At 36.5% G+C, this 21,182-nt stretch overlaps 1 protein-coding gene across 4 annotated transcripts in view; it reads right to left on the reverse strand.

Annotated features, from left to right (window-relative positions):
• ATP8A1 (ATPase phospholipid transporting 8A1) overlaps positions 1 to 21,182 on the reverse strand; it is a 230,379-nt gene that overhangs the window by 130,894 nt on the left and 78,303 nt on the right. For 3 of the 4 annotated variants that reach the window (XM_018049411.1, XM_018049410.1, XM_018049413.1), the window contains 4 exons: positions 19,915 to 20,003; positions 13,953 to 13,997; positions 5,201 to 5,273; positions 1,853 to 1,958 (listed from right to left, as the gene is read on the reverse strand). In XM_018049411.1, the coding sequence (XP_017904900.1) occupies positions 1,853 to 1,958; positions 5,201 to 5,273; positions 13,953 to 13,997; positions 19,915 to 20,003 (313 nt within the window). The remainder of the gene's footprint in view (positions 1 to 1,852; positions 1,959 to 5,200; positions 5,274 to 13,952; positions 13,998 to 19,914; positions 20,004 to 21,182) is intronic. The other variant, XM_018049412.1, reaches the window with a different exon arrangement.

Here is a 21,182-nt window from a genome sequence, read left to right on the forward strand (position 1 = left end):
ATTCTGACTCCTGTTATTGAAATCCATTTCTTTTAAAATCATATGACAACGCCCAGGGTTTAAGTAGAATGATTGTCAGAATTTGAGACATGTATAGATCCCAGAGGCATATTCTTGAGGGCTAAGTCTCACTGTTAGCCAAGCAGACCTAAAAAGGATAACTTCAAAGTAGGTCTTGGTCCAGCATATTCTCCACAAAACTTTTCTTAAAATAAATGATGTGTATAAATGAGGAAACCCCATAATAGCAACAACATGGATAGACCATGAAGGCATCATGCTAAGAGAAAAAGTCAGACAGACAAAGAAAAATACTGTATGATCTCACTTATATGTGGAATCTAAAGAAAAAAGAGAAGAGAAACCCACCCCCCACAAACTCATATAAAAAGAGATCAGATGTGGTTATCAGAGGAGGAAGGGTGGTAAAGGGAAAGTGGAGAAAGGTGATCAAAAGCTACAAATTTCCATTATAACATAAATAAACAGTAGGGATACAGTGATGTATATCAATTATTTCTTAAATTGGAAAAAAACGAGTGGCACAAAAGTGCCTTCTTAAGTTTTATCCTTTTCCTCCTAAAATGCTGAATATAGGAAAATTATTAATAACACCATGAATATTGAGGGGTCAGATGGTAAAGCATCTACCTACAATGTGGGAGACCCAGGTTCGAACCCTGGGTTGGGAAGATCCCCTGGAGAAGGAAATGGCAACCCACTCTAGTACTCTTGCCTGGAAAATCCCGTGGACGGAAGAGCCTGGTAGGCTACAGTCCATTGGATCGCAAAGAGTTAGACACGACTGAGCGACTTCACTTGAACTGGTGTTTCATTGTATTACATATTACTTACTCTTATCACCATGTTATATCAAAACTTTTTTGTTTTTGAGGGAAGGGTGTGGGATAAAACATCCATACAGTGTCTATCTTAATGATAAAGAGTGTATCTCATGGTTTTTAGGAATCTGGTATATTCTACAAGGTTGCAGGTGCTGGTTTGTAAGACAGTTTAAAACAGGGGGAGGTGCTAGTTAGGAAATTTGAGACTGGTCTGTACACACTACTGTGTTAAAAATGATAACCAACAGGGACCTAGTGAATAGCACATGGAACTCTGCTCAAAGTTATGTGGCAGCCTGGATGGCAGGAGAGTTTGGGGGAGAATGGATACATGTATATGCATGGCTGAGTCCTGCTGTCCGCCTGAAACTATCACAACATTGTTAATTGACTATACTCCAATACAAAATAAAAAGTTTTTTTTTTTTTTAAGGAAACTTATAAAAAAGTTCCCTAAAGTGTGTTCCTTCTTTCCTGAAATCTTAGTCATCAAATTGGCTATTTACCCAATTTTACACTGAAAATAAGTCTAAGTATGGCATCTCTTCTCTAAGTGTAAAGCTCTTCTCATTCAAGTAAATACACAGCAAATTCCTTGATTATCATTTCCAAAAGAAGAAAAGTTTATATTCTAAAATCAACACTATTCAGGGAAACGGATCTTCCTTTTCCTGCCAGCTTACATGAAAAAGCAGCTTATGACCAATAGTTTTTTCTTAATTATTTATAAAGAAGGGAAAACTTACTATGCACATAGATACCATTTTTTTTAACTTGTATGAATTTTGTTATTCAAATTTCCATGTAACATGTTATATAACAAATATTGTAGATTTTAAAATATATACAATTTTGAAAGCCAACGTTTCTAATTAGTAAATAACATTTTTAATCTGAAACTAAAGTGACTTGGTTGTTTTACTTCTTCAAATTAAAATTTTCTGAACAATCTCGTATTTCAGAACAATTTTCAACCAAGAAATACATCACAATTGCTTCATTTGTACCTGGAGATGCTGCCTGGTAAATAATCTTATCACCTTCCCGCTCTGGTACTGCTGTGTGACACACGGCCATCATTGTAAGAAATTCACATATTATTGGTGCAGTGGGCTGTAAGAAATAAACACATAATTTAGCCCCTTTCATTTAACCATTATGACACAATGATAGTAGTATTACTTCATGTATATTTATTGAGTGCAACTGTTAAACATTGAGGGTGAAAGCCAAGAAATCAACACTATGAAGAAAAAATATTTTTCACTAAAATCCTTCATTTTTGGAACCTCTTCATTCCTTTTCTAAACATTTCTATAAGGCCACTTTGTCTTGTTAAATGGAACAGGCACAGTGAAAAAGGCAGATGCGGTTGAATCCTGTTATCAGAGGACAAGAGAGGAATTCTAAAATGTTCATTTACCTAGTTCTAATTCCTGATCGGATTTAAATCTTAGGCATCTAATCTTACTGCGGTTCCACTACTTTGGGTCGCGGTGATGATGGCAGAGGATTCCTATAGATGCTTTGGCCTCTCTTTCCAAAAACAACAACCATAAGCTGACTAGTGTTCTACTAAATAAAAAAGGATGGACTGAGCAAGTCCTGTGTAGTTATGGCCTGAGGAAGACAGGATCCTTTCTGCAAGGAGTTTTTGAGTTTATAGAAGAATAGCAACCAGATTTTTGAAATTAAACATCTTTTCTGGTTCCTGATGAAGAAAAGTGTCACTCGAATTAATAAAGGAAAAAAATTCCTCCATGCTCTTGGAACAAAAAACTAAAATGACTGGAAAGGTACATCAAAACATTATTTGAAAAAACAAAACAAAACTGGTGTTCAGGCTAGAACAGCAGACAAATCAGACAAGGTCCCTGCTTCATGATGCTTTGACTTGTGGGAAAACAGAACATAGATAAACAGTACACAAGTATCATTTATTTATGGGCTTCCCTTGTGGCTCAGCTGGTAAAGAACCTGCCTGCAATGCAAAAGACCTGGGTTTGATCCCTGGGTTGGGAAGGTCCCCTGAAGAAGGGAAAAGCTACCCACTCCAGTATTCTGGCCTGGAGAATTCCATGGACTGATAGTCCATGGGGTGTTGCCAAGAGTTGGACACGACTGAGCAAATTTCACACCATTTATTTATACTGTGAAGAGGGTTACAAAGGATAAAATGTGTGAAAATCACACAATATTATTTGGGTCAGTTTGTGGTTATTCTCAAGACAATGTGATCTTTAAGCTGATGAGGTTTTAGCCTCATGAAGTACTGAGCACAGAGTTTTCCATCAAGCAGGAATAACACATGACTGAAAAGGTCCTAAAGGAGGAAAGAATGAAGCATGTATGAGAAAATAAGAGAAAGTCAGTATAGTCGGAGGAAAAAGAAAGGGAGGGTAGGTCCAAGTGAGGCTGGTGACTTAGGCAGAGGTTGGATCACGCAGCTTTGTAAGTTGAGAGGGAAGCCAGAGAGTGGTTTTCAGCAGGGGTGTGTTGGCACTTAATTTCCACTGGCGTCATTCTAGCTGCCATGTGCAACAAGGATGGGAAGGGGTGAAAATGGAAACCAGGAGAGTGGTTAGGAGGCTGTTGTGGCATTTTACCTGGAGGATGCTGGTAGTCTTGACTGGGGTAGAGAAAGTGAGAATGAGGTGAAGAAGACATTTAGGACATGTTCTAGAAAGTCATGGGCTTCCCAGTGGTGCAGTAGTAAAGAATCTGCCTGTCAATTCAGGAGGCGCAGGAGATGCAGCTTTGATCCTGGATGGGGAAGATCCCCTGGAGGAGGAAGTGGCAACCCACTGCAGTGTTCTTGCCTGGGAAATCCCATGGACAGAGGAACCAGACAGGCTACAGTCCATGGGGTCGCAAAGAGTTGGCCACAACTGTGCGACTGAGCACATGCACGCGTACACAAACACAAGAAAGTTGTATTGACAAGGGCTTAGTGAATGGACTGTGAAGAAGGCTGAGCACCGAAGAATTGATGCTTTTGACCTGTGGTGTTGGAGAAGACTCTTGAGAGTCCCTTGGACTCCAAGGAGATCCAACCAGTCCATTCTGAAGGAGATCAACCCTGGGATTTCTTTGGAAGGAATGATGCTAAAGCTGAAACTCCAGTACTTTGCCCACCTCATACAAAGAGTTGACTCATTGGAAAAAGCTTTGATGCTGGGAGGGATTGGGGGCAGGAGGAGAAGGGGATGACCGAGGATGAGATGGCTGGATGGCATCACTGACTGGATGAATGCGAGTTTGAGTGAACTCCGGGAGTTGGTGATGGACAGGGAGGCCTGGCGTGCTGCGATTCATGGGGTCGCAAAGAGTCGGACACGACTGAGCGACTGAACTGAACTGAACTAGTGGTTCATTACAGATCTGGAGATGGAGAGAATAGAGGTAACAAAGCAACCCTAAGCTCCTAGATGGAGTTATAAGATAGTTGATTGTGTAACTGAACCTGAGAACACAGGAAGGAAGAGGTCTAGGTCTAGATTTTGTGGATTTGAAGCTCATGTTTTGTTGAAAGCAAAAATATCCACATGAATGCACTGCTAGGGCCCTGCCCAGGGGCAGGGGTGGCAAGGCCACCAGTGCTAGGAAGGGACTAGTTTTGGGGTGATGAGCGTGAGTTCAAGTTTTGACGCACTGAGCTTGAAGTGATTGTGAGAAAAAGTTGCGGATTTAAACCTAGGTGTGCTCAGTTGCATCTGACTCTTTACAGCGCCATGGAACTGCAGCCCTCCAGGCTTCTCTGCCCATGGAATTTTCCAGGCAAGAATACTGGAGAGTGTTGTCATTTCCTCCTCCAGGGGATGTTTCCGACCCAGGGATCGAACCCGAGTCTCTTATGTCTGCTGCAATGGCAGGCAGATTCTTTACCACTAGTGCCACTTGGGAAGCTCTTAAACTCCAGAAATCATATCCTTTGATCAGATGGAATTTTAGTAAGTATCAGTAACTTTATAAGTGGAATACTCACATTGGGTGGCAGATGTTTAAAGTTCTTATTGTATAGATTTAGCACTGGCCTATAATTTTGAGCAAGTAATTAACTTCTATAGATATTTTGAAATCGTTAACAATGAGTTCTTTCATATAAATAGAGCTCTAAATTACATAATATTTTTAAAAAGTAGAGTATCGATAAATAACAGTGTTAAAAGTAAATTTCTAAAAATCACAGATTCGCATTGGCCAAGCAAAAATAATTTAGAGACAACAGATTTTTATAATTATTAAAAATGATCATGAAAGTAAAAAATGGAATATATAAGCATGGAAGGTAATTCAGAGAAACACTCATTAGTCTTCATTTATTAATGAAAAGATAATGGTACTATGTTTCTTACATGATTATTTTGGAGGTTTTCCAGCAATGATGAATCACTAAATGTTTTTTCATCTCCAAACTGTGAGTTCTGCCTAAAGGGGAAAAAATGGAGCATATTTGATTCATTTATACAAGCCTGCGGATCTATCTGTAAGTTACTTTTAAAATAAATCATTATGCCTACAAACTCTTAATAAATTAAATCTAATAAATTAAGTATAATTTAGTCCACATTTCAAATGAGATATCACATATTTCATGATTGAATCATAAGATATTTTCAAACATTATAAAATGTAAAAGCCTTTTTCTGTGTTAATAAAAAATAGCATTTTACCGTTCATTTTCCTGGAGTAAAATTATGTTGTAGCCATATGAAGTTAAAAAAAATTTAATTAAAAAATGTAACAAAACTGCTAATATACATGGAATTGAATTTTTCTACTTTCATAATTTTTCCAAGGTTTAAAAATTGTGAGAATTAATGGAGTTATTATAAAAATAATACTGTTTTACTTTAGCCATGAAAATTTATTTGAAGTGAGTAATATTATATGATTACCATATGAGACAAAATATGAATAAACTGATTACACATTACATTAACATTTATCACTAACACATATCTTATATATTATGTACATGTTACTCTGTAAAGGAGAAAAAAGCCAGAAAAGTATATATGTGGTTTTGTGTTGTGGCTGTCTTCAGATCAGCAAACTTGAACTCCATATGAAACAAATCAAATGAGAACTGCCTCTATAATCTAGCTATTACTAATCTCATAGCCATGCAATTTAATATCAAAATGTTGAGATTCAAAGGAAGGACAAGGAACATTTAAGTGGAAATGTCAAACCCCAAGAGTATACTTATTACCGTTCAGTGAAAATATATAGATCTAAAGCTTTTGTGCACAGAAGGAAATTTCAGAAGTCGTTGAGGGAAAAATAATGTGTTCAGTATTAAACAGCTGTAATCCAGAAAGCTTTCAATCATAATTTTTACAGGTTACAAAGAGAATTATCAGTGCCAATGTGCCAAATATCAAGAGTTTCATATTTTAAAGCCAGCTGTTTGAAAGGAAGGAGAAATCATGGAAGAAAACAAAAGAATGTAAAATAATTTAACCTAAACCAGATCATCAATATATGTAAATATCTTTTTAACCATACACCATAAAAGGAAGTTACAATTTTACAGTAAAATACATTGTTATTAATGTGCAACACTTTAATCTATTAATTCTCAATATTACAATGCACCTTTATTAGCACATAGATTAGAATTCTCAAAAATCATCATCACTAGGAAACAGAATGAACACCTTTTATTATTTTAATAAATTATTTATAAAATAACAAATTAATATTTATTAATTAAAATGCCTCTTCTTCTTAGTTTTAAAGAAGAAAAGTCCAAGAACTTTTAAACAACTTATCAACTGGCAGGCAGAAAAAATTAACATACATTTCTCCTCTAAATATTATCATTCTCAAAAAGTTTATTATTCAGGGCTCTATAAAATCTCCCTATTATTTATAAAATGTATTCATTATTGGTTCTTAGTTATATTTTCCCACTTATTTGTTAGATAAATTGAAATGTCAAGGAATATTCACAGTAACATCTTGCATGTGGAGGTCTATCTTCCTTCTAAAGAATTCTGGACTAAACGCTTTTACAAATTTGAAGATGTGTCTTATTAATCTCACCAGTAATTCTTTCACTTCATAAATCACAGTTACCACAATTGATAAAACTTTCAAAATGTATTTATAACAAATAACACTAGATATGCAACTGAAATGTTTACACGGACACATCCTGCCCTTCATTCACCAGTGAAACCTTCTGACGTGGAAAATGCTAACTCTTCTCCCAGAAAGGAGCTTCCTTTCCAAGATCATAAAACCATTGGCATTTCATCTGCTAATTACACAGCTTGGTCTGGATAACTCAGACATGGTGTTCTCATCACCCTTGTCTGAAATCTCACAAAATGTTCACTTTTAGTAAAAGTAAACAGATAAAATTGGAAGCTCGAAAGTCATTTCAAAATAAGAACCAATAAATTCTGACAAAGCTATTTGAATTTGCAAACATCTACATTCTGTTAAAACTTTCCATAGAAGTTTTCAAGTGACACTTTGCCTTATAAGGAGACAAAGAAATTATGGTGTTTTGCAAAAAGCAATAAGGCAGGGTGTGTAACAGTAAGATAAAGTGAAAAACGAGCAGTTAACCCACAGTGTCATATAATTTACTGCTTCTTGTAGGCTGATTTAAAGACTATGATACATTGCAAATAATTATTTCCTAATCATCCAAAAATGAAGAATCCTAATAGCAATAAAAAATGAGAAGATTCAGAATTTTATGGATAAACATAAATTACAAAAAGTGTGGCCTGATCAGTATTAGGAACCAGAGAAGATCAAATTGCTAACATCCTTTGGATTATAGAAAAAGCAAGAGAGTTCCAGAAAAACATCTATTTCTGCTTTATTGACTATGCCAAAGCTTTTGACTGTGTGGATCACAATAAAATGTGGAAAATTCTGAAAGAGATGGGCATACCAGACCACCTGACCTGCCTCTTGAGAAACCTGTATGCAGGTCAGGAAGAAACAGTTAGAACTGGACATGGAACAACAGACTGGTTCCAAATAGGAAAAGGAGTACGACAAGGCTGTATCTTGTCACCCTGCTTATTTAACTTACATGCAGGGTACATCATGAGAAACGCTGGGCTGGAAGAAGCACAAGCTGCAATCAAGATTGCCGGGAGAAATCTCAATAACCTCAGATATGCAGATGATAGCCCCTTTATGGCAGACAGCAAAGAACCTAAAGGGCCTCTTGATGAAAGTGAAAGAGGAGAGTGAAAAAGCTGGCTTAAAGCTCAACATTCAGAAAACTAAGATCATGGCATCCGGTCCCATCACTTCACGGAAAATAGATGGGGAAACAGTGGAAACAGTGACAGACTATCTTTTTGGGCTCCAAAATCACTGCAGATGGTGACTGCAGCCATGAAATTAAAAAATGCTTGCTCCTTGGAAGCAAAGTTATGACTAACCTAGACAGCATATTGAAAAGCAGAGACATTACTTTGTCAACAAAGGTCTGTCTAGTCAAGGCTATGGTTTTTCCAGTAGTCATGTACGGATGTGAGAGTTGGACTATAAAGAAAGCTGAGTGCCAAAGAATTGAGGCTTTTGAACTGTGGTGCTGGAGAAGACTCTTGAGAGTTCCTTGGACTGGAAGGAGATTCATCCAGTCCATCCTAAAGGAAATCATTCCTGAATATTCATTAGAAGGACTGATGGCTGAAGCTGAAATTCCAATACTTTGGCCACCTGATGCAAAGAGCTGATTCATTTGAAAAGACCATGATGCTGGGAAAGATTGAAGGCAGGAAGAGAAGGGGATGACAGAAGATGAGATGGTTGGATGGCATCACCGACTCAATGGACACAAATCTGAGTAAACACCGGGTGTTGGTGACGGACAGGGAGACCTGGCATGCTGCAGTCCATGGGGTCACAAAGAGTCGGCCATGACTGAGCAACTGAACTGAACTGAACTGAATCATGAAAGTGTGGACTATGAAATCGTGTCAAATGAAGAGATAAGTAACAATTTTTATTTAACTTAAAAAAGAATTTAGGAGTAGAAAGGCCTAGTATTCAGAAAACAAATAGAAAATATGGTCTGCACAAAGCTAAAATACTTCTGCATAGCAAACACTATTACAAGCAAGTCAAAAGCGAAATGACAAACTGGGAAGAAAACTATTTCCAACACATAAAATGGTTACTTTATTCAAAATGAAACGTTAATTCACTCAAAATAAAAAGGGCTTATAGAAACTAACACTAAAAAGATCAACAATGCAATAGAACAATGAGCAGAGGATATAAACACTCAGTTCACAAAGAAGAAAGAGAAGTGGTTTTAAATATACATTCAATCTTATTGCATGATGAGAGAAATGAGATTTAAATTTATCAATGTGGCAGAAATAGTTTGACAACTCTGCTGCTATAATCTTGGAAAAACAGTGAAACCATCTATCACTGATGAGAATAAAAATTGATACAATTTCTAAAAAGGAATATTGGCAATGAAAGTGAAAGTCGCTCAGTCATGTCTGACTCTTTGAGAGCCCATGGATACAGTCCATGGGATTCTCCAGGCCAGAATACTGGAGTGGGTAGCCGTTCCCTTCTCCAGGGGGAATCTGCCGAATCCAGGGGTAGAATCCAGGTGTCCCACATTGAAGGCGGATTCCTTACCAGCTGAGCCACAAGGGAAGCCCAAGAATACTGGGGTGGGTAGCCTGTCCCTTCTCTAGCTGATCTTCCCGACCCAGGAATTGAACTGGAGTCTCCTGCATTGCAGGTAGATTCTTTACCAACCGAGCTATCAGGGAAGACCTTGATATTGGCAATATCTAACAAAATTTAAAATCAATATAATCCTTTGAGATCCAGAAATACCAGTTTTTGGAATTTCAGTCTATTCTATACTTACACTGTCTGGTGCAAAATGCTGTATGTACAAATTCATTCTTTGCAGCACATTTTTAACAGCAAAAGGTTAGAACTAACCCACAGTCTAGGACGGTTGCTTAAAAAGACTGTGGTACATCCATATAATAATAATGGAACACTATACAAAAAACAGGAGGCTGTCCACGGAATATGGACAAATCTTAAAGATGTATAGTCAAATGAAAAGCTGGTACCAAAGTGTGTACAATTGGTTTCACTTTTGGTAAAAATGAGAAAGAAAATATATGCACACATAGTAGAACAGATTTGGAGAAATAAACCGGGAATGGGTTACATTGACTGCCTTCAGGTGGGGAAATGGGGGGTCAGAGATAGGGAAGAGATGTGTTACTGCATTACGAACTTAAATAAATCAAATTTAAAGATGAAAAACCAGAACAAATCCAATTATGAGCTGAAACATACATTCTACAAACAAACTCAATGTATAGATTATGTACACACAGATGCTGCACACGTGCATATATGGGAAGACAAAGGCAGTGTGACTGGAAACACTGCTTTCTGAATGGATTTGTACCTTCTGGTTTTGAAGAGTGCTACTGTTCCAAAGCAAACTTCCTAAAAGGGTGATTTAATTTTAAAAAACGAAATTGTTGTTCAGCATCAGGTCAAGTCCAAGAACATAAACAAGTGGTTGAGTTCAATAATAATACTTTTTTCTTAGACACTAGTTTTGATCAATGTGGTCTGCTTGTCTGTGTGGTTCTAAAGTATTTCTAAAGCAATTACCAAAGAGGAGCTCCAAAAACATTCTGTGAAATGGTCACTTGACTGGAATAAATAAATTACTTGTCAAAGTGACTACTCTGAAGACTAGCTAATTTGGATGTGTTAGATTTCGTTACTATACAGTCACACCTGGAAGAATGTTTTAGTGAGCCCAGTGATGGCAGCAGAATAAATAAATACCACTCATTTCATACATAAATACAGACCAAAATGAAATGAGAAAAGAAGACCAGAAAATGGTACTATCCAGTGATACTGTGCTAATACTAAAAACCACAGTATAATGACTAAGCACAGAATACTTACTCAGGGGTTTTCCTCAAAATAAGTGGGGGAAAATACAGATGAACTGAAATTGGCTTTGAGTACATATTATTGAAGTGAGTGAATGAATACATCTGTTTTCTACTGTTATTTATGCTTGAGATTTCCACCAAAAAAATCGGAAAAAGAAAAAAATGTAACAAAATATATAGCTTTGGAATATAATCATATCTTAGGGCTACACAGATGCTTATAATAAGCAAATATTTTTGTGCAATTCTCCAAATATTGATACTGTCTAAAGAATGGTAAATTTTAATAGAAATGAATTAACCTTCAAGGTTATACGTCAGCTGATGGTACTTGGCAATAACAAGAAAACCATCCCAGTTCTGGAAGAAGTGGCTACTGGTTGGGAGATGATTTCATCTCTGTAAACTATATTTATAGATTTAAGCGAGTAGAGTTACAGCCATTATCCAATTATTTTTAATGTCAAGAAAGTGTTTTTGAAACTGTCACTGTAATAGTTTGCCATCAAATTGACTAAATGTAAATAATCTACATATTCCTGTTTAGTTGCTGAGTTGTGTCCAATTCTAAAAATCTACATACAGTTATGTGTTAAATAATATGTATTTTTTAACTTGGTATTTTTGTGACAAATATGGTTGGAGAATGATAGTAAAATACATGGTATAGGTCACAGATTTTATCTATGGAATCAATGAGCTTCACATTGAAAGGTGAAGCTCCTGACAGTCAGACAAGAATCAACTTTCAGATTTTGGATTTACAGTCAGCTGTACTCTCCAGTGTACCCCTGAGGACCAGCAGCAAGAAGATAAAGCCAGGTTCTTGAAGCATACATTCAGTCAGGCCCATGCTTTCAATCTTGGTTTCACTGGCAATATGAAATCAAGTGGGTCAGACCTGGCAAATGCCAGATTTAGGATCGGGCCAATTTGTGTCCCCCCGCCCCCCACCCCCTGCCGCCGAGGCTAACTTTTCTTGTCAGTCAAACTATACTTGCTCTTGCTACCTTAACAAAATGAGAAAGAAAAAATGAAATAACAAATAGTAAGGATATCTTTTCTCTAAATGCAGATATTTCTGAAGCTCTTTAAAGTCTACTGGATGTGATATAACCAGCACCTACTTAATATCCAGGTTGAGCAAAGTTTTAACTTTGTCTCCCATGTTTACTGGTTGTATACTTTGAGGGAAGTTACCTATTGGCTTCTCTGCCTAAATTTCACCAGTTTTAGAAGGCTCATGTCAATTACAACTCCTCAAATATGTCTTGAGGATTAAGTGAGAGACATTAGAGCTAACACTCAGATATTCTTCTAAGCACTTTAAAAACAGAATTCATTTAATCTTTGCAACCTCCCTATGATGTCTACATTCTACCCAAAGAGGACCCACAGGCAAAGAGATTAGGTACGTGGCTCAACAGCAGCATTAGGACCTGGATGTGAACCTGAGTGGTCAGAATCGAAGTTTGCCTCCTTGACAACTGCTCAGGACCCAGGACACAACTAAAGTTCAAATAGTAGTGTTCCTTCATCTTTGTTGCATATAGGTAACCACGTCATAGATGAGGAAATCCAAGTAGATATTTAAAATAAAGCTTACTTTATTAAAACAGTTGGCAAAAACCTTCCCTAGGGTTTATTCCTTAAAATATCATTAATATCTAAGTTTATATGTAACTGCAAGTGGAACTATACAAATATTTATGAAAAAGTTGACATTTTAAAATTTGGAATTACTCAGTTTAGAATATCAAGTTTCGAGAAAGGGTGTTTTACATAAAAAACTTAAACAGATAAAATAACGTCTCTTCCCAATAGTGATAAAAATCATGAAACAACCTCTACTGAAAGTAGAATATTTTAAACGACCCAGGCAAACAACTGTTAACATTTTCATCCAATCTTAATAAGAATATGGTGAAGGTAATTTCCTTCTCAAGAAAAGGTGATTTATCTTAGAAAAAACATACATTCTAAAAATAAACATATATATTCAATTCTATTGAAAAGCAACAAGTAAAAAGATATTAATCAAAATTTTAACTACATTCTCAAAAGATTATGTAGAAGAGAATATCTACATCATCACACTTGAATTATCTACCAACAGTAAGACGTTTTGGCACATTTAAAAGACAATTATTCAGTTGTGGATAGGTGTAGAAATGCATGCCACTCCAAGCAATGAGCTTAAGTGCAATGAATCATCAGTTATCACATGAACCAAACAGCTGCCTCTGTCATTAACTCCAGGTAGTGTGAGGCTTATTGCAAATTGTTACCAAATCTCCACTTTACTGAAATAAAATCCAAGTTGAAAACTAAGGCTTAATCATAAAATACCCTGTGTCATCTGAAAATAGAAATGTAATCACATATAAAGCCATACTGTTTTTTTACAGTTACGAGCATTAAAGAAATCTGCTTTCTGAAATTTCATTTGCCACCAGATTGCAATGAATTATTGAAATAAACTCGTCGTTCTAAATGAAAATGTAAACCATGGCGAGGATTTTAAAGTAAGACAAAAAACCCAATAGGTACTGAAATTAAGCTTATAAAATGTTATTCAATAATTCTAAAATTAATTATATTCCTATTAACCCTAGTTCTTGGTAGCATACTTTCCCAACATCTGTTCCAGATATTTCACTAAAAAATGTTTATGTTATAGCCTCCAAACAGATTTAGCAAATTAATGAAAATAAATGTAAAGGAAATTTACACTGTGTGGTTATGTTTCAGTAGCATTTTTCTGTAGCTCTGTAGAGTATACAAACAGTGGCAGAAGGTGGCAGTGCTGAGCTAAAAAAAATAAAATTTATGGAGCTGTCCCTGAAATCTTAGGTAGTCCACAGACCAAGGACTCTAAGTTGATTGTTATAGATTTTATTATAGATACATAGCTGCATAAAATCAGCAAGCCTAAACTTTGAACTAAATGTTCATAAAATGATTAAAGGTTATTCAATAGGACATCAGGGCTATTCAACGGATTTGTCTGTTTTTATTCAGCAGATTTTAAGAAATATTTTACAGCATTGTTATCCTGCCTGATTAGTAAATTTTTTTCAAAGTAGTGAAATGCATCTAACAAAACAATAAAATGCAAACTTTTTAAATGGATCAACGAGACAGAAAGATCCATGCAGCTTACCATTCATCAGGAGAGCAGCCATAATCCTCAGGTTCAGGGACATGGCTTCAGAAAGCAAGAGGAGGGACACAAAGAAAGGAGAAAATAATCAAAGAAAGGCTGGAAACACAAAAGCATGAATAAGGGAAGAACTGAGAGATGGGTCAGTTAAGGAAATAAACTTTTAGCTGATTTGGAAAGAATGGCAGTTAGTATAGAAAGTATAATTTATGGTAACTAAGCAGATTTACTAAGTTGTTCTTTCGTTGGATAGCCAACTTGCCTCTTCACCATGAAATTTCCCAATTTTATGCACAGAAATCAGTATTCAGTAGAAAATATTAAACTTAAGAGTTCAAACACAGGCTAAAGCCAATGGAAAATTCATCACACAATGCATAATGAGAATAAAGTGTTTTAATAAAAAAAAAGCGTGTTACTAAGAACAAACTGTCACACTGACAAAATCTGCCAAGTGCATTTCAGAAACGTATTTGATTGCCATGCAGGGGTGGCTCTTTACACAGGTATAGTAAAGTAAAAGTTACTCACACTGCTACAGCTAAAGAGCACCACAGTGTGAAAGATAAGCATTTTAAAAGAAACTAAAAAATGCTCACTTAAACCATAACTCAGCCGTTAAAACAACTTATTACGTCAAAAAGAAAACACAGTCATCAATACTTCATTTTCATCCATCAGCTCATCGGAGCACTGGATCTATGAATAGCTTCCATTTCAACCAACCAGTGATGTGACAGAAGGGGTCCGTAATACATGACAGAGCAGATTTTATTTTACTTATTTATATGTTTATTTACTAAAATTTTCTTTTTATTGTTTAGATTTTTTTTCTCACTGTCTTGAGACATACAACGCTGTGCAAGGTGTACAGTGTGATTTGATACTAATATATATCGCAAAGTGATTACCATTACGTGCATGTGGGCTAAGTTGCTTCAGTTGTGTCTGACTCTTTGTGGCCCTATGGACTGTAACCCCCCAGGCTCCTCTGTCCATGGGATTTTCCAGGCAAGAATACTGGAGTTCGCTGCCATGCCCTCCTCCAGCAGATCTTCTCGACCTAGTGACTGAACCTGCGTCTCTTACGTCTCCTGCAAATCATAGTTTTAGCTAACACTCCCACCCATCACCTATTTACCATTTCTTTTTTTTTTATGGTGAGAACACTTAAAATCTACCTTCTCAGCAGCTAAAACAGATTTCCTTATCTCTCATTTATTTCATTATACAAGGTCATTCAATAGTTTTCCTTTAAATTAAATATATTAGATGTAGGTAGAGTTTAAAGATGCAAAGTTCAGTATAACATCACTGTTTTTGATAAATAAACAATGTTCGCTGAAAACTGGGGAAAATCCTCCCACTTCCTAAATGGCCTCTGTTTCTTACCCTTCCACCAAACTGGCCATGCACAGACCTCATCACTCTAAGGGACCTCCAAAGCATCAACTGTCTCTAGTGCAGGCTCCATCCACCACCTTCACTCCAATCACAGTTGGGGCAGTCTCCTTACTCACTGTCCTCTCTTCTACCAAAGGATGTTTTTAGATGCTTGAGGGGAAGGACTAAATGAGCCCTCAGTGAGCCCAGAAAAAGCCATGGCCTCCTGCCAAGCTCTGAAAACTAGCTGCAGCCCAGTGCTCTAGGCAATCACTTCTCATCAATCTCAAGGCTTAGATGAGCCCCTGAACTACAGCAAGGGAGGGTCTGATGCTACCCAAGCAAAAACACGGCACCAAGGTTCTGCCAAGTTGCCCTGGTGGTGTACAGCAGCCCTGGATCTCCTACTGGGAGAGGGGCTGGAGCCTCAGAGCTCAAGGCTCAGGGCTGCACTCCCCGGGTGTGGTTCAACCTTGGCAGATGTTCAGGGCTATTCTGAATGAGACGAGCAGCGGGTGATCCATACATCTGTTACTTTATTCTGTCTGCATGAGTTTCCCCAAGATCACGGCTCTAGTAGCTCTGATATGTACCTTCTGTCTGGTTATTTGCCATGGGAGGTCAGTGCTGTTACATCTGCTTGGGAAGTTCTTACACTCATTCTTGATCTCAGCGTTAAGCATCCCAGTGCCTGGTCTCAGTGATGAGATCACACCCCTCTACCCTGTCCCCAGTCACAGCCTCAATAGACCTTTGTACTGCATTCTGATTTTATAATTGTCTGCATGGTGATTTAATTACATCCATTAACCTCCAGTTAGACTATAAACTTCAGGGGGGTGGAAGCCAGGTGAACTTTGGCTTATCATTAAATCCCCAACATCTAACAAAGTACTACATGTTGTACATAGAGATGAACACTTGTTGAGGCATGAGAATAAATGAATGGTTTTTACCCAGCTTTATCCACCAGTCACAGTGAGAAGTGAGATATATTTATTGGTTATAATATAGACCTTGGGGCAATTTTGATAATTGTGAGGCTTCTCATGGTGAATTTCCTCTCAGACTTAAAGAAGTTGCCCACTCTTTCCGCAAACATTGCTAAACAAAATATTGTCAAGTAAAACTACTCACATGCTATTTTCACATGTAAATAAAGATTATTATTAGGAGCATTTGGTTTTCACTTAAAGGGAAAACATCAATGAAATGTTTTTAATACTGATTAAAACGACTTGCCCATATGAAAATATAATATTAATCTGCTTTACAGTCTTAAAAAAACAAAACAAAAAAATTTTCCCCGTTCATCAGCTCATTCTAATAGTAAGATTTTAAATTATCAACAAAGACAGTACTTAGGACTGTAGCCAAGAATAGTCAGTGTTGAGAATTCTACCCACTGAACATAAAAACCTCATTACCTATTTCTGGCTTTCAAGTAACTGTGATAAAACTGAATTAGTATAAGAAGTAATTTGTTGAAATTATGCTTTAGTAAATGTTTAACAGCAGAATTTCTAGTTTGTAATAAGTTAAATTTATAAATATGATATCACAATTTATTTACATTTAACTAAAATCTAATGAAACAGTCTAACAAGTTTAATTACGGTGGTACTTCTGACAAAGTTAATCTTTACAAAATAAACATCATTGCTAAGTGTGTACTAGGTGTGTACAAATCTTTAATTTCATTGACTATCATGAATCCAACTTAGGGCCAAAGTTAAAAGAAATGAGGGAAAACTTACTAAGACTAAATTTTGGAGCTTTGTTTTAAGTGTTAAATATCTTCTTCCTACAAATCTATAAAATGCACTGAATGAGGTAAAGATTATACTACCAAGAGACTTCAAGTCTTGTCTTTCAAACTGATAAAAGCCAATAGAACTCATCTTGGACTCTAAGGTAGAAAGAGATTTTATTTTCTTAAAAAGTGCTTAAGAAGCATCAGCTCTGAAATCATAACCCCAAAGGCATTTGTTAGTATATAAAACTATGTGTTATTTTCCTTTGTTTGGCTAAATTCTGAGGAGACAATCTCTATGTTTTCTTCTTCTGGAGGTGAAAGTACATATGTGTATTAATAAGAGCTTCCCGTGTTAAACAATGCAAAACACTTCCATGGGCAGACGGGACAGTATAACCATGTCATGGTTCCTTTAACCCAACAGCGTCCAGAGGAAATGCCCACAGAAAGGTGGTTTTCAGTCATTACTTTTTCCTGTGGAGTTTGACAGAATTAAGCAATAGCTGTGTGTCTCTCCTATCGTAGTCAACTGAGTAGCCTAAAGTCTCTGTTTCTCTAAAGCTTTCATGTATCAACAACTCTCTGCAATGCTGACATCCCAACTGTCCATCAGAAATGCTTAGGGGAGGGGATGGGACAATTACTTCTGGTGTCCATAACTTTATGAGTTTTCTAGTATTGTTTCTTAAAGAAAAGGAGCCTTTGTACTTTTAAGTATTATATAAATTTATCATATTGGATGACAGTCTGAGGTTTCTGAACTGGAAATTTCCAGAACATCTATATCTCTATGCAGGTACCATAAGTATAAAGTAGTAAAAGGAAAAAAAAAAATTCAATCAGGGTTAAGGATCCTATAAGCACATATATGATTTACTGGAAGTAGTTTAACAAGTTTCACTCAATAAGGCTCTTGGTATTCTTGAAAATATGATACATTATTCAAAGAGAAACCCATTTTTATTTCACAGTTAAAAACTGCAAATAAAGGAATCACTATTTTTAAATTTCTAAACATCACAGAATTTCAGATCTGAAAAGAATCTTGGAGATCATCTGGTCTCACCATTCTCATTTTAAAGAGTTCGGAATATTTGAATGGAACTGTCTAAGGTCATACAGTGAATTAATGACAAAGCTAGGACTATGACTGCAGCTCAATGTTAAGAGATGTGGATTTTCCGAAGAGGAAATTTGTTTCATTGGAAACAATCTAAATCATGACAATACTTAACTCTCTTTAACATGTACCAGTCTCAAACCCATTCTATCATAATACATAATACATGTGTTCATGACAGTATCACCTAGACACATAAAGAACATTGCTCTTTAGAACTACTGCCTATAAGTGCTTAAGAACTTGTTCCAGGAATAAGAAAAACCTTGTAAAATGCAAAAGAACACCTAGCTGTTATTCTGGTTCTCTGTTCTGATAGGTTCACAATCAATAATTACTAATTTGAAGAACTTGCTTATTCAACTGAACAAAATAAAAAACGGATGTCAATTCCCAAAACAGAACCCTCTAAGAATAACATTTTTGAACGCAAGCAGAATGTGCATAAAAACAAACATCGCCATAAATTCGTCACCCGGTTTAATACGACAAACTCTAGAATAGGCTCTTCCTTCTCTCATCAGGGATAACTGTGGGTCAAATACTTCAGTGCAAAATGTCAGAGAGTGTGGCACACCTCTTCTACACCAGCATCAAAACAAAGAGGCCTGAAGCAACTGGGGGAGGAGAGAGGAAGGTCTCTTTTGTCTAAAGGAACTGGGAGATCATCAGATAAAGAGGGAAGATGCAAAAGGGTATCCCGCCCTAGAAATAGATAGTAAGCCTGCTTCTTAAATTAGCAGCTTGTCCTTACAGTGTAAAAATGCCATTGGGTCAAATGTATTTTTAGCTTCACTTACCCACAAAGTTTGAAGTTACTTTCAGTCATCCTTTCTACTAACCCAAAGAACAGGGATAGCTGCCTCCTTCTATTCCTCTTTACAGACCATGTAGGGGAGTAATCACATGCTGTTAGAATTTTTTACCAAGTGGTTATTTATTTATGCTTTTACCTAAGGGCATTTTCATAATTCAGTACACTATTTTTATACTAGTTTATTGCTTAGAGACAGAGCAGGAGTGGGGAAGGGGTGGGTACAAGCCAGAAAAACCCCAAAGCAAGTGTCCTTGCTTGCGTGATTAAGATACCAGTCTTTCGCTGGGAAATTTGATAAAAGGCCAAGATCAACCAACCAGAAGGATGTTTCATCTTTGATCATGACTTTTCAGGAGATATAGAAATTAATTTTCTCACATTACCCTATAAAATGTTTCAAAAAGGAAGCTTTTGAAGTTTAGGCAAGCATACCTAGAAGTAAGGAAAAAAATGGGTACTCAACAAGCACATTCTAAAGGATAGATTCTATGACTGCAAAGAGGAGAGGTGATAAGAAGAAACTGAAGGGCTAACTTTCTCAGAGAAACAATGTGCTTTAACACAGGCAGGCCACATGGTAAGTTTATGGCAGTGGAGAGGGAGTGTATTTATACCTTATTACCAGCATCAGATAGAGATCTGCAGGGCAGCTCTAAATACTAAAAGATTATTGGGTAGGGAGCCTACCTCATAGTAATTCCAAATGAAAAACAATACCAAGCTATAAAATGTACATGTATGCTGAAGTCAAAATAGCTGCTTTCTAGATTAAAAAAAAAAAAAAAAGAAAAACACCTTCCCTAAAAAGAACTCCCCTAATTGTACCAAACTGTTAACACTAATTAAATGTGTACATCATAACTCTGATTAAAGGGAAAAAACTCACCCATAAGCCACTCCGGCTATGGTGCACTTCTTAAACTGCATTACATTGCACGTCAAAGTACCAGTTTTGTCAGAAAATATGTATTTTACCTAAAAAAATTAAAAATTTCTCATTAAAATTTCAGAGATCATTTTAAGCCAGTCTTTTATTGAAGGGCTTTAAAAAAAAACACCCTTTCATTATTATTCTTTAATCAATTTTGTTACACTGCAGGGTCACAACGTACTGTGCTGTGCTTAGTCACTCAGTCATGTCTGACGCTTTGCGATCCCATGGAATGTAGCCTGCCAGGTTCCTCTGTCCATGAAATTCTCCAGGCAAGAATACTGGAGTAGGCTGCCATGTCCTCCCCCAGGGGATCTGCCAGATCCAAGGACTGAACCCAGGTCTCAAGCATTGTAGACAGATTCTTGAATGGTATTAATTGAATACTTTCTGCACATCATCAAGGAATATTTTCAACTATTTCTTCTAGTTTTTTAGCAGTGAATCATATATGAAACGAAATTCTCTCAAGCTAGTAGAGAAACTGTAGCCGTACAGAAATCTGCCTTAACAGTCTGGATTCGCACTAGTAACTAGTAACTGAATTTGCATCGTTACTTAACATGTGCTTGCCTGCCTGCTTAGTTGCTTCAGTTCTATTTGCCTCTGTGACCCCATCGACTGTAGCCCTCCAACTTCCTCGGTCCACGGGATCCAGAGCACTAAAGTCTCTTTCAACACTTCTCAACAAAACAATTATGGGATTGGTGATGGCTTGCTTGATTAAAAATAACTTCATACAACATCTGAATTGGTAAGGAAAAAAAAACAGCTTTGGTTTAAACGCTACCTTAAGAGTAAGACTTAGCAAATGGCAATGGCACAAGAAAAGTAGAATCTTTTCTTAGCTAACACATATAAATGAATTACAAATATATGCATATATGTGAATATAGTATGAATTATAAATTTGAAATTCCTGTTTGACTTGTACAACTTCATTGATAAACTTCCTTTTCTTCCCCCCTTCCTTTCTGATCAAAAGCTATGAACAATTTTAATACTGGGAGTTTATAACTCAAAAGCAGCCAATACTCTACATACTAATCAGATTATATACTAAAGGACATCTCTCTGTGAAATACCTTATCCTGAGAACAGAATATTCACTAAAAATGAAAATTGACAGTTAGGTACTAACATGCACTTATTTATGCCAATCATTCAAAAAATGGAAATCAGGAGCTGTCAGTTCATCTAAAGTTGTCACATACAGCAGAAAT

The sequence above is a fragment of the Capra hircus genome, chromosome 6 (assembly GCF_001704415.2).
Source record: "Capra hircus breed San Clemente chromosome 6, ASM170441v1, whole genome shotgun sequence".
NCBI classification, from domain to species: Eukaryota; Metazoa; Chordata; class Mammalia; order Artiodactyla; family Bovidae; genus Capra; species Capra hircus.